We start from the raw sequence: 13,275 nt of genomic DNA, 5'->3' as shown, positions 1-13,275 counted from the left end.
TAGGGAGGCTGAGACAGGATCACACAGGTTCGAAGCCAGCCTCAGCTACTTAATGAGGCTCTCAGCAACTTAGTGAGACCCTGTTTCCAAATAAAATATAAAATAGGTCTGGGAGTATAGCCTGGAGGTAGAAAGCCTCTGGGTTCCATCCCAGTACCACCAAAAAAAAAAAAAAGACTGAAAAACAGGGCTGAGGGTGTAGCTGGCAGGTAGAATGCCCCTGGGTTCCATCCCCAGTACCACAAAAAATATATGTGTGTGTGTGTGTGTGTGTGTGTGTGTGTGTGTGTGTGTGTGTGTGTGTGTATACATATATATACACACACACACATCAGTAAAAAATTTCAGTCCCAGACTTCCTTCACTGAGAATTTGCCCAACCTTTGATTCAGCTTAGTTTCACCAAGATAGGAAAGAGCAGGTTTGAATTTGGTGGATATTATCCACATCGGGTTTTCATAAGAACCTGAGCGCGGCAGCATCTGCGAGGTTAGCCACCACCAGACTCACCCACACAGCTCCCTCTGCCCCTCCTATAGCCCAGAGAGGTTATGGGCGCCATTTCTCATGGCTCAGTCCCAGGAGGGGAACTGGCTGAAGGCTGCGGAGCTCCTCACACCAGCCAGGCAGCAGGGCCCTCGGGCAGGCTGGACGCTGCCCTGACCCCCCCTTCCTTTTCAGCACCATACCTGCGCTCAAGCGCCTGAGTCTGGGCCTTGTCTACCTGGTGGGCTACACCCTGCTCAGCCCCCACATCACGGAAGACTATCTCCTCACCGACGACTACGATGTGAGTGGCTGCCAGGCGCGGCGCCGTGGCCTCCCCCAGACTCAGAGGACTCTAGACAGCAGGGCAGCAGTGACCCCATCGTAAACGCGCGTTGGTTTTGCTCTAGATCTGGGAGAGCTGGTGTCGGTGCCAGCCGGGCCGGGCCACCCTCACCAGCCTGCACCGCGTGACCTTCGTGGGCACGAGGCCGTGCCGTGCACCCGAGCACCCCGGCCCCCCAAGCAGCTCTGAGCTTGCTCCCTCGTCCAAGGGACCCCTCGCAGCGGGCGTGACGGCTGACTCTCCAGCCCGGTTTCTCTTGACTGGCAGGCTTGGGGTTTCTAGGGAAGTCAGAAGCCAAGGGAGCGGGAAGTTTCAGCTTTTGCTCCCACCCGCCGAAAGGCTATAGCAGCCCCACAGCAGCCTGGGTAGGTCTCTCCTTACTAGCAGGGCTCATGGATGTGAGGTCCCACCGCACCTAATGTTCCAGATGACCCAGTATTTTGTGAAAGGCGGCAGATAACAGAAGAGTTGAGGGCAGAGCTGTCTGTGCAGCTCTTCTCTGGGCCTCCCCACTTCTCCTCTGAGCCACTCAGAAAGGCTGTGAGCCAGGCCGTGGGGGCACGTCTGGCGGCAGGGACTTGACAGGCACGGGTAGCCAGCAGAGGAGCTGCCCTGACACGCGCTCTCTCTCCTCTCAAGAACCGCCCTTTCTGGTTCCGCTGCATGTACATGCTGGTCTGGGGCAAGTTTGTACTGTACAAATACGTCACCTGTTGGCTGGTCACAGTAAGTAGGGAAGGGGGAACAGGGCCGGGTGCAGGCAAGCCGGGGGCTGGCAGCGGTGGCAGGCAGCGGTGGCGAGCCCTGAGCGCCCCTCCCCTCAGGAAGGCGTGTGCATCCTCACCGGGCTGGGCTTCAACGGCTTTGACGAGGATGGCAGAGCCAAGTGGGACGCCTGCGCCAACATGAAGGTGTGGCTCTTCGAGACCACGCCCCGCTTCAGTGGCACCATCGCCTCTTTCAACATCAACACCAACTCCTGGGTGGCTCGGTAAGCAGGTGAAGGGGAGGCCTGGGCCCCGCGTCTCCCTTCCTCTGCTTTTCCAGAGGAGGGCAGCGATAAACCATGTCACCTCGATCCATCCTTCCCACCAGGAAGAATCACTGAACGCCTTTGTGTCTACTCTCCCCCCCCCCAAAAAAAAACCACCTTTAGCCGGGCGTGGTGGCGCACGCTTGTAATCCCCGCTCTTGGGAGGCTGAGACAGGAGGATCGTGCAGGTTCGAAGCCAGCCTCGCTGGTTTAAGAGACCCTGTCTCCAAATAAAATATAAAATAGGTCTGGGAGTGTAGCCCGGAGGTAGAAGTAAGGGCCCTGGGTTCCACTCCCAGTACCACCAAAAAAAAAAAAAAAAAAAAAACCACACCTTTATAAGTACCCCAAGCCCCCTCTTCTAACCCCATGTCTGCCACAGCATTTACATTATCTGTCGCCCTGGGGTTTTTTGTTTGGGGAGGGAGTTGTTTTGCTACTGAGGACTGAACTCTGAAGGACTCTAGGGCCAAGCAACACTCCCAGCCCTTTTTTCAATTTTTATTTTTTTGTGTGTTTGATATTGGGAATTTAGCCCAGGGGCATTCCACCTCCCAATAATACCCCCAGCCCTGTTTTATTTCTACACAGGGTTTCATTGGGCTGGTAAGTCTCGCTACTTGCCGAGGCTGGCCAGGAACCTACGATCCTCCTGTCTCAGCCTCCCAAGTACTGAGATTACAAGGGTGCACCACCTCACCTGGCTCTGGCCTTATTTTTTGAGACAGAGAATTGCTGTGCTGGCCGTTGCCCTGATGTCTGTCCCTGCTAGAGTTTAAGCACCTGCGCAGCTGGTGTCAGGCCGAGTAGGCACCGGGCTGTCACCTGCTGAAGCAGGTGGATTACCCACATTCTCCCAGCTAAGCCTAGAGCCTATTTTCTATCTAAACCACAACCACTTGTAATCTCAACTTGGGGGCCTGGGACAGGAGGATCGCAGGTTTGTGGCCAGCCTCAGCAACTTTGTGAGGCCATTTCCAAATAAGATAAAATCGGGCTGGGGGTGTGGCTCGGAGGTAGAATGCCCCTGGGTTCCTTCCCTGGCTTCCACCACAAAAATTAAAGAAACCACCACCACCTTCCCACCTCTGAAGCTCACTGCCTCCTGTGTACCTACAACGGCCACAAGTGGGAGCTAGCTACCGCTCTACTACGGGCTCAGTGGAGGGACAGACAGAGGGACAGACAGACAGCCGGAGGGTGCGGGCCTCACCCTTCCCCCCTTTTCTCTAGTTACTTCTTCAAGCGGCTCAAGTTCCTCGGAAATAAAGAGCTGTCCCAGGGCCTGTCGTTGCTGTTCCTGGCGCTCTGGCACGGCCTGCACTCAGGATACCTGATCTGCTTCCAGATGGAATTCCTCATTGTCATAGTGGAGAGGAAGGTGGGCGGCGGGCCGCGGGCGGCGGGTGGGGGAGGCAGGACCCCGGTGACCCTCCCTCCCTCCCAGGCCGCCAACCTCATTCGAGAGAGCCCGACCCTCAGCAGCCTGGCCTCCGTCACCGTCCTGCAGCCCTTCTTCTACTTGGTGCAGCAGACCATCCACTGGCTCTTCATGGGCTACTCCATGACGGCCTTCTGCCTCTTCACGTGGGACAAGTGGCTGAAGGTGAGTGGCGGCCTCTCGCGCCACGCTCGGCGCGCCCGCCCCGTCTCAGCGGCCTCTCCCCCCTCAGGTGTACAGGTCCATCTATTTCCTCGGTCACGTCTTCTTCCTGAGCCTGCTATTCATATTGCCTTATGTTCACAAATCGATGGTGCCAAGGAAAGAGAAGTTGAAGAAGATAGGATAACCCACGTCCCTGGTAAGGAAATGCTCCACGTTGCCGCTCAGAGCCCAGGACGCTGGGCAGAAAGGTGCTGGGAATTTGGGGTGGGTTTGCAGGTAGCCCGAGCGCGCGCTGACCAGCCTCCCGTCGCACTTGCCTTGCAGGTGGCCTAAAGCAGGACTGGTGCAGAAACTACTTGTCCCCCTTCTCGCAGCACCCCCTGCCCCAGAGCAGAGGCGCGGAGCTGGAGACCCTGCTGAGACCCGCCGCTCCAGCCGGCCTCTGCCACCCAGGCCAAGTCTCCAGGGGCCAAAGGGGAAGCTCTTGTGGGCGGAGCGGAGGGGCCGCCCCCCCGCCCCCCATGCACGTTGCCTTATCTCTCCCCTCTAGCCAGGAATCTGTTGTGTTCTTCTGCCAATTTACTACGATTGTACGTGTCCGCTGCCCTCCCCCCCATGGGGGGAGGGAGGCGCAGGGCCCCGCCTGCCCCTCTTTCTATCTTGGAACTGTACCAGATAAAATCACTTGTTCGGTTTTTCACCGCCGGCATCCCTGGCTGCTTCCTTTCACGCACAGTTCTCTTCTGTACTTGCTGCAGCTGCCATCTCCAGGCTGCCGCAGCACAGGAATCTAGCCTTGAACCAAGCAGAACCGTAAACTCTGCGACCTCACGTCTGTCCCTAGAGACTAAGGGGACAGTCTGCCATCAGACAGAGTTTAGGAGCCTCTTCCCCAAAACACAAGCAGGTTTGCAAAAGCAGGATTTATAGGATAAACAGAGCGCAATGTACAGCACCGGCTCTTGGCTTCCCCAACTCCAGGTGGGTGAGGCCATCAGTTCAGAACAGCCACGGGATGCAGTGCCAACAGTCCTCTGGTCCAGAACCAGGTTCTGCTACCATCAAATGACCCTCCACACTTCTTCAAAAGCTGTGGTGAGCTTGGCGCAGGTGAGGGCAGCAGAGAGCGGGTAGTTGCTGATGGACACCATCTTCTCTGTGTACTCCACGCTGACCTGGGAGGGGAGGACCTGGTCAGCCACGCGGCCCAGGGCAGGACACTGGCTGCGCTCATCCTTCAGCAGTGCGGCTCAGTATCAAGGCTCCACGCAGGACAAAGCGAGCCTCACCTGCCTACTGCACCCACCAGCCTGGCTCGGAGGACGTGCCCGGGGCCGGCAGGACCCACTGTTCTCTAGCTCCCCGTCTCTAGGGACAAGGCCTGTCTAGACACTCCCGGCTCTTAAAATTCTGTATTAAGCTTCTGCTCTATGAAGAACCCAAGGGTGAGCCAGGCCTTACCTTGCCGTGGGCAAAAGCTCCCACCACAAAAACAATAGGGTCGCTGCTAGGCACCAGCTCTCGAACATCGCTGACAACTGGGATGGAAAACGAAGTGCCAACTTTCATACAACCAACTGGGAAGTGATCTGACACTGGGTTCTTAATTACCTACAGAGAAAAAGAGAAAAGTCAGCCCCAGAAAGAGTCCCAGAACCCTACCTCCAACCAGCAGGTCTTAGCACATCACCTTCAGAAGCTTCTGGGGCCCATCAGCAGCGCGAACACTGAGTTTGTGTAGAAGCTGGACTAGGAAGGGAATGAAAGCGTCAGAGCCGGGTGGGGGTCCCCGCCTGCAGTCACCCACCCACAAGGGCCCCGGTAAGACGGTGCCATGTGGCCTTGACATTAGACTCCTAAAATGCTGCAAATAAAGCGGGTGTCAGCCAGGGGCACGGCCCGGGGCACGGCGCTGGGCCGCCGCAGAGCAGCAGACCGCCTCCCGTGGAAAACGAGGGAGCCCCTGCCATGGCTGTGCTCTCCGCCCAGGAATCAGATTTAACTCCCTTTTCCTTCCTCCTCCCCGCTTCTGCAGTGCTGCCGGGTCCACGCTGAGCTCTGCGCGCCAAGGCTTCTCACCCATGAGGCCACAGAAGCGGTCAAAGGTTCTGGGAATTCGAGTCTGGGGGTTGACTTCAATCAGCACGTTCTTCTGTGTGTGGATGTAAACCTGCAGCAAGCCCGCTCGGTTCAGGGGGCTGTCCATCAGCATCAGCAAACTCTAGGGAGGGAAAAGCCGGGGCTCAGCGAAGCCGAGGGCCAGTGAAGGCGAGACTGCGGGGCTGGAGGCCCTGTCTGCCCCGCGTCACCTGGTGGGCTATGTCCGGCCTCACTTCCCCAGGATCCCGTCCATTCTTCAACAACAGAGACTTGTGCTTGTCGCAGTTGAGCAGTTCATAGGTCTTGCCCACCTGCGGAACAGAGAACGCGGTAGAGCAGCGTGCACCTCTGATCTAGCTCAGCCGTCCTCGCGCGGTCCCCGATGGTCCCTGAGCCAGCAGCAGCATCCTCTGGAGGGGGCAGACGCCCAGCAAGCCTTCAGGGGATCACTGTGTGGCCACATTTACACACGCACCTGAACTTGTGGGGGACAATCTATAATCTACGCTGGACTTAATTTGGGGGAGCTTGGGGGTTGAAACCAGGGCCACGCTATCACTGAGCCACACCCCAGCCCTTTTTATCTTGAGACAGGGTCTTCCCTAAGCTGCCCATGCTGCTTGTTTTGTTTTGGTTTTTGTAGTACTGGGGACAGAACCCAGGGGTTTTCTACCTCTGAGCTACACTCCCAGCCCTATTTTTTATTCTTTGTTTTGAAACAGTCACACTGAAGCTAGCCATGAACTGCGATCTTCCTGTCTCAACCTCCCAAGTATTAGGATTACAAGCACTTGCAACCACACCTGAAGTATAGAAATTCTAATGTTGGAGGCCATATAATCAAGAAACACTTCTCTAGTCAAATAAACTAGAGGAGTTACTCTCAGTTTGAGACTGGTGTGTGTAAAGGCACAAACAGGATTAAAGCCAGGCGTGGTGGTACACACTTACAATCCCAGTACTTGGGAGGCTGAGACGGGAGGATCACAGGTTCGGGGACAGCCTCAGCTGCTTAGTAAGGCTCTGCAACCCAGTGAGTCCCTGTTTCAAAATACATATATATAAAATAGGGCTGGGGGTTAGCTAGGAGGTAGAATGCCCCTGGGTTCCATCCCAGTACCACACATACACTAAAAAATAAAAAATCAAGGAAAAGCATACACATGAAATTTTGGAGAGCAAGAGGAACTAAGGCAATAAAGGACAGGGATTATATAGAAACTGTAAAGCGCCGGGCGTGGTGGCGCAGGCTTGTAATCCCCGCGCTTGAGAGGCGGAGACAGGAGGATCGCGCTGGCTTAAGAGTCCCTGTTTCCAAAATATATATATATATAAATAAGTCTGGGAGTGTAGCCCGAAGGTAGAAGGGTTCCCCAGTACCACCAACAAAACAAAACAAAAACTGTAAAGTGCAAAATCAACATATGTTAATAAGCACAAAACCAGATATAATTTTGGAGTAAGAAGAGCATGACAGGATGACAAATAATCTGGCAATCCTATGCACAGTGGTAAAGACACCAGTTAGAAGTCTGAAAATCAAAGAGCTGGCTCTCTGGTAGCAGCTCAAAGAAATCACTGCAAGTTGCAATTTTTTTCTTTTTTCTTTTTCGGTACTGGAATTGGAACCCAGGGGCATTCTACTTCTGACCTATACCCCAGCCCTATTTTTTATTTATTTTGAAACAGGGTCTCAAACCTCAATCCTCCTGTCTCAGCCTCCCGAGTACATGACCACACACCAGAGGCAAGTTGCCATTTCTAGTCACAGGACATTAGGAGCAAAAGAGCTTAAACACATACTGTTAAGTACAAATATAGGTTTTGGCACACCAAGTTTTATGTATCACTAGAGCATTTATGTATGATTAGCAACATTGTATGTTGCTACATAAAGTTTGGGGAGAGAAATAAGAATTTGGCACAAAGAACCAGAAATTAAATCCAGGGGATACCCTTTGTTATAGAAGATAAGGAACCTTGTGATTAGAATAGTCCAGCCTCAGCCCACTAATGGGATTTTCTTTCTTTTTCCTACTGGGAATTGAACCCAGAGGTGCTCTACCTCTGAGCTACATGCCTAGCCCTTTTATATTATTTTGAAACAGGGTCTTACTAAGTTGCCATGGCTATCCTTGAACCTGTGACCCTCCTGTCTCAGCCTCCCTTCACTAATGGACTTTAAACAGGGGGTTCTGTTCTTTCAATGCAATACGATAGAAAACACCAAAGAACTTTACATACATTAATAGTTTGTGCAATTTTTTGCTTCACATAGCTAAATGAGTTTATTGGCTCACAAAACGTAACTTTTTATGGCTTAATATGCTGGAAAACCACTAACTAGAACAATCAGAACGAATACCGGATGTCACCTGTAAGAGGCAGTGGAGAAGCCAGGGACTACCAAAGCCTCTAATCAAAAAAGACAGAGCCATGCCTGGAACCCCAGCTTGTAATCCCAGTACTTGGGAGCCTGAGACAGGAGGATAAGCTATTAGTGAGACCCTCCACAATTTAATGAAACCCTGTTTCAAAATAAAGACAAAATAGGGCTGGGGATGTAGGTTGGAGATAGAATGCCCCTAGATTCAATCCCTAGTACTGCAAGTTAATTTAATATAAGAAGTGCTAGGAGCTGGGCGTGGTGGCGCACACTTGTAATCCCAGCATTCAGGAGGCTGAGACCAGAGGATAGCGGTTCGCAGACAGCCTCAGCTACTTAGTGAGGCCTCTGCAACTCAGTGAGACCAGATTTCAAAATAAAGAAAAAATAAGGTAGGGGGTGTAGCTCAGAGGTAGAATGCCCCGGAGTTCCATCCCCAAAGTTGAGTGGTAGAATGCTCCTGGGTTAAGTCCTCATACTGCTCCCCCCAAAATGAGCATTAGAGATGTTATAGGAAAGAGTTTTTGAAATCTTATTCTTTACCCACAGAGACAGACAATAAAGTCATATGATGCTTACTTCAAACAGATAAGCATGAGGTAAATGGTTCATTAAAGGACTGTAACAGCTGGGCCTGGTGGCACACACCTATAATCCCGGTATGTGGGAGGCTGAGACAGGAGGATCACAAGTTCGAAGCCAGCCTCAGCAACTTAGAAAGACCCCCGTTTCCAAATTAAAAATAGGGCTGGAGGTGTAGCTTGGAGGTAGAATGCCTCTGAGTTCAATCCCTAGCACCACACACACACACTTAAAAAACAGAATTATAACAGGAAAACTATACCAAGGAGCCGTTCCACTGTTGCCCGTTTCTATCCAACTCAAAACACTGTCCAGATTTATTCTCCAAATATAATAAAACCAGAAATGCTCTGGTTTAACCTAATAACCAAAGAATGAACAGCATCATAGAAACTCAACAATGAAATGAACAAATAAGTAGCAATTAGTGAGGGGAGCTTGCAGTGAAAGAACAATTTATTCAACAGCCTTAAGACATAAGAGAACTTAGTGACTTGAACGAACCTAAAGGTCAATAAAGGTGCAGTATAGGAAGAAATGAGTGAGAGGCCCAGATAAGATTGGTAGAGCCGGGCGCGGTGGCGCACGCTGGTAATCTCTGGGCTTGGGAGGCTGAGACAGGAGGATCGCACAGGTTCGAAGCCAGCCTCAGCTACTTAGTGAGGCTCTCAGCAACTCAGTGAGACCCTGTTTCCAAATAAAAATATAAAATAGTGTAGCCTGGAGGTAGAAAGCCCCTGGGTTCCACCCCCAGTACCACACACACACAAAAAAAAGTGATAGAAGCAACAGGTGCCAATACAAGCAAGACAAATGGTAACAATACAATATGAAGTGTATAACCCTTGACACACCATTAAAGTGTACTCTAGGAATTTTAATTTGGCCATAACTTTTCAACTTAATAAATAACCTGAAATAATTAATATTAAAAACTTATTCCAAGTGCCAGACATTATTCTAAACACTTTATACATTCTTAACTCCTTTAATCCTTGCAGCTATTATCATTCCCATGGAATATAAAGCAACTAAGTAAAGCTGGACATGGTGGTACACACCTGTAATCCCAGTATTTGGGTTGGGAGGCTGAGACAGGAAGGATCACAGGTTCAAGGACAGCCTCATCAACCTAGTGAAACCCTGTTTTGTTTTGTTTTATTTTGCGGGTCTGGGGATGGAACCCAGGGGCATTCGACCTCCGAGCTACCCCCTGCCCTATTTTTTTAATTCTTTTTTGTGTGTGTGTCTGTGTGTGTGTGGTACTGGGGGTGGAACCCAGAGGCTTTCTACCTCCGGGCTATACTCCCAGACCTATTTTATATTTTATTTGGAAACAGGGTCTCACTAAGTTGCTGAGAGCCTCACTAAGTAGCTGAGGTTGACTTTGAACCTGTGCGATCCTGTCTCAGCCTCCCAACTGCAGGGGTTACAAGCGTGCACCACCACACCTGGCTTATTCTTTATTTTGAAACAGGGTCTCACTAAGTTGGGGAGGGCCTCACTAAGGAGCTGAGGCTGTCTGCGAACCAAGATCCTCAGACTCAGCCTCCCGAATGCTGGGATTACAAGCGTGCACCACCACGCCCAGCTGAAACCCTGTTTCAAAAAATAAAATAGGGCTTGGGGACTAGCTCAGAGTAGAATGTCTCTGGATTCAATCCCCAGCACCACAAAAAGAAAAAAAAAAAAACACAAAAAAACACTAAGTAAAATGATTTCCTAAAGTCACACAATTAGTAGGCAAAAGGATTTGAATCCAGGCAGTCTAGTGCAAGTCTACATTCTAAAATACTGCTGTCACACACAAGCTTTTCACATTTGCAAATTAATTACATAGAATAACTTGGCGTGACATGTCAAAATTAACATTCAAAGTTAAGAGGTGCAAAGATAGCAATTACTGAGTGACTCATATTAAGAGCCTGTAATTAGATTAGAAATATCAATTACAGGTAGCCAGGTGTGGTGGCACACGCTTGTAATCCCTGCGCTTGGGAGGCTGAGACAGGAGGATCACACAGGTTCAAAGCCAGCCTCAGCTACTTAGTGAGGCTCTCAGCAACTGAGTGAGACCCTGTTTCTAAATAAAATATAAAATAGGTCTGGGAGTATAGCCCGGAGGTAGAAAGCCCCTGGGTTCCACCTCCAGTACCACCAAAAGAAAAAAAAAAAAAAAAAAGAAAAGAAAAGAAATATCAACTACAGAAGTTGGACATCCATCATCCATGCCTGTAATCCTAGGCACTTGAGAGGCTGAGGCAGAGAGGACCACCAGCTAGAGGTCAGCCTGGGCAACTTAGTGAGACCCCATCTCAATAAGCGCTAGAGGTGTGGTTCAATAATAGAGCACCCCTAGATTCAATCCCCTCACCACAAAAGGGGGGAGGGTCGATCAATAACCAAAAAAGAAGAAGAAGAAGAGGAGGAGGAGGAGGAGGAGGAGGAGGAGGAGGAGGAGGAGAAAGCTGGTTAGCTGACCATTTGAAAAAAAAATAAAACAGGCTGGGTACATGCCTATAATCCCAGAATTTAACAGGCTGAGACAGGAGACTGCACGTTTGAGGTCAGCCTCAGCAATTAATTGAGGACCCTCAGCAATTTTGCAAGATCCTGTTTTAAAATAAAAAGGCCTAGGAGTGCAGCTTGGAGGGAGAATGGCCTGGGTTTAATCTCTATTACAAAAAAAAAGAAAGAAACATTTTTTTCTAGCCTACAAACTTAATAAAGTGCCACAATGGTTGAGGAAGAAGAGATGGAATCATCTGTCCTTAGTAAGATTATTATGAAAACGTACTATTTTCAAAGGACTATTTATTTATTTATTTATTTATTTTGCAGTACTGGGGATTGAACCCTGGGGCATTCTACCTCCAAGCTACACCCCCAGCCAGCCCTATTTTCTTCATTTTGAAACAGGCTCTCACTAAGTCGCAGGACTTCACTAAATAGCTGAGGCTGGCCACAAACCTGCGATCCTCCTGTCAGCCTCCCAAGCAGTAGAATTACAAGCGTGGACCACCACGCCCAGCTCAACGGACTTTTATTGCAGTCTTCCTGTATGGTTCATAATTAAGGTATACTCCACTTTACAAAATGAAAACAAATTTATTTCCTTAAAATCTCAAACTTTAAGTGTTAAAAGCCAAGACTGAAATCTAGTTCTGATGCCGGACATGGTGGCAAATGCTTGTAATCCCAGTACCCAGGAGACTGAGAAAGGAGGATGGCAGGTTTTGTGGCCAGCCTCAGCAACTTAGACCCTGTTTCAAAATAAAAGAATAAAATAGGGCTGGGGATGTAGGTCAGTAGTAGAATGCCCTTGAGTTCCATCCCCAGTACCACACACATACACACAAAAAAATCCAATTCTGACTTCTAAACTTTTGGACCTAGGCAATGAACATCTTTACCTTTAAAAGGTAAAATACAAAAAGTCAGAGGAAGTGGGAACAATGAACAAGGCAGGGAATTGCTGGGCTTTTATTCCATTCAAGAAAAGAAATGAATAACAGGTAAAAATAAAGATGCATTAAGTAATAACCAGGCCCAGACAGTGGATAGAATCATAAGTGGGTCAAGCGTGGTGGTGCACGCATGTAATCCCCAATTTATTGAAGAGGCTGAAGCAAGAGGATCACAAAAAGGGCTGAAGAGGTAGTTCAATAGTAGAAAGCTCCTGGGTTCGATTCCCAGAGCAGCAAAGAAACAGAAGGGTGACAGGAGAAGTCCTTTAACGAAATGAAACATCAAGTTCTTAGTCATATAAAGCTGAGCACCCTAGAATATAGTAACTACCTTTCTACTTTGAGATGTGGGAGACCTCGATGGATAACACTCCCCCCCACTTGAGGTCTTACATCATGGAGTCTTGCTAAATCAACCGGTTTCAAGGAGGTGAGGGGCTGAGCCAGCCGCTACTTGGACGACTGAGAAGGGAGAATCGCAGAATTGAGGTCGGCCTCCGCAACCTAGTGAAACCCTGTTTCAAAATAAAATGGGCTGGGGGCGTAGCTCCGAGGTCGACTGATCCTAGGTTCAATCCCCAGAATAAAAAGGAAAAGGGAAAAAAGGTGAGGTGGGGCTGGAATGGATCATGAAAGGCAAAAGGGGGTTGGGGGGGATCAGCACTGCCAACCCAAGACGTCAAACCAAGAGACAGCCAACTAAGTGACCCTTCCTCCAAAAGCACGTTTCAATTCTGGTTTCTCAGTCCACTCTGGGCCCCTCACCCTCGTCCCACGCCCACCCATCAGCCTACTAGTCCCGCACTTCCAAATTACCTTGACCGTCTCCAGACTGGCCCCTTCCAACACCACAATGAGCCTACGGCCTCCGCACTTGCTTCCTGCCCCGAATCGGGGCCTCTTGGGGGCCACAACATCCCAGTCCCGCTCCTGCTCCTCCAAGCTCCGCTCACGAGGTTGAAACCCGCCACTGGGCGCGGCCATCTTGCAACCAGACCGGAACTCGCGCTAAGGTCTTAAACTAGGAACTGGCGCGCTTCCGGGTCGCAGACGAACTTCCGGTCGCCATTTTGAAAGCGGGCGCGTGGAAATGGCGAGCGTTGCGAGTCCGGCGCTGCCGAAGCCGCCCTGGAAGGGCAGGGAGCCAGCAGGGGGCGGGGCTTCCGGGTGCGCGCTTCCGGTCCGCGAAGTTCGGGTCCGTGGGAGGCTTGGGGGGAGGGATTAAAAGGGAGCGCACTTCCGGTGCCCTTTCTCCCTCGAGCACTACGG

General features: G+C 50.5%; 2 protein-coding genes across 5 annotated transcripts in view; one reads left to right on the top strand and one right to left on the bottom strand.

The window, feature by feature from the left end:
• The window catches only part of LPCAT3 (lysophosphatidylcholine acyltransferase 3), a gene marked incomplete at both ends in the record, with an annotated part of 45,325 nt that extends 41,670 nt beyond the window's left edge, over window positions 1–3,655 (top strand). Inside the window, 6 exons of the mRNA XM_080705356.1 lie at window positions 682–790; window positions 1,472–1,558; window positions 1,657–1,823; window positions 3,099–3,246; window positions 3,313–3,471; window positions 3,539–3,655. Coding sequence (XP_080561482.1) covers window positions 682–790; window positions 1,472–1,558; window positions 1,657–1,823; window positions 3,099–3,246; window positions 3,313–3,471; window positions 3,539–3,655 — 787 coding nt within the window. The remainder of the gene's footprint in view (window positions 1–681; window positions 791–1,471; window positions 1,559–1,656; window positions 1,824–3,098; window positions 3,247–3,312; window positions 3,472–3,538) is intronic.
• An 877-nt stretch (window positions 3,656–4,532) lies between these two features.
• Window positions 4,533–12,993, bottom strand: EMG1 (EMG1 N1-specific pseudouridine methyltransferase; the record flags this gene model as incomplete). Of its 4 annotated transcripts, XM_080705375.1 has the most annotated exons (6): window positions 4,533–4,646; window positions 4,933–5,082; window positions 5,162–5,220; window positions 5,551–5,692; window positions 5,781–5,882; window positions 12,823–12,993. In XM_080705375.1, the coding sequence occupies 6 exons, from the start codon at window positions 12,988–12,990 to the stop codon at window positions 4,533–4,535; spliced, it is 735 nt and encodes a 244-aa protein (XP_080561501.1). The 4 variants fall into 4 exon arrangements, with proteins under 4 accessions (XP_080561501.1, XP_080561499.1, XP_080561498.1 ...); XM_080705373.1 differs by lacking the exon at window positions 4,933–5,082 and having other exon boundaries at window positions 12,823–12,990; XM_080705372.1 differs by lacking the exon at window positions 5,781–5,882 and having other exon boundaries at window positions 12,823–12,990.
• Window positions 12,994–13,275: the final 282 nt, after the last annotated feature.

The sequence above is a fragment of the Muscardinus avellanarius genome (assembly GCF_963383645.1).
Source record: "Muscardinus avellanarius genome assembly, chromosome: 11".
NCBI classification, from domain to species: domain Eukaryota; kingdom Metazoa; phylum Chordata; class Mammalia; order Rodentia; family Gliridae; genus Muscardinus; species Muscardinus avellanarius.
The sequence above is the reverse complement of the archived record's forward strand: the minus strand, read 5'-3'. Positions and strand labels throughout refer to the sequence as shown.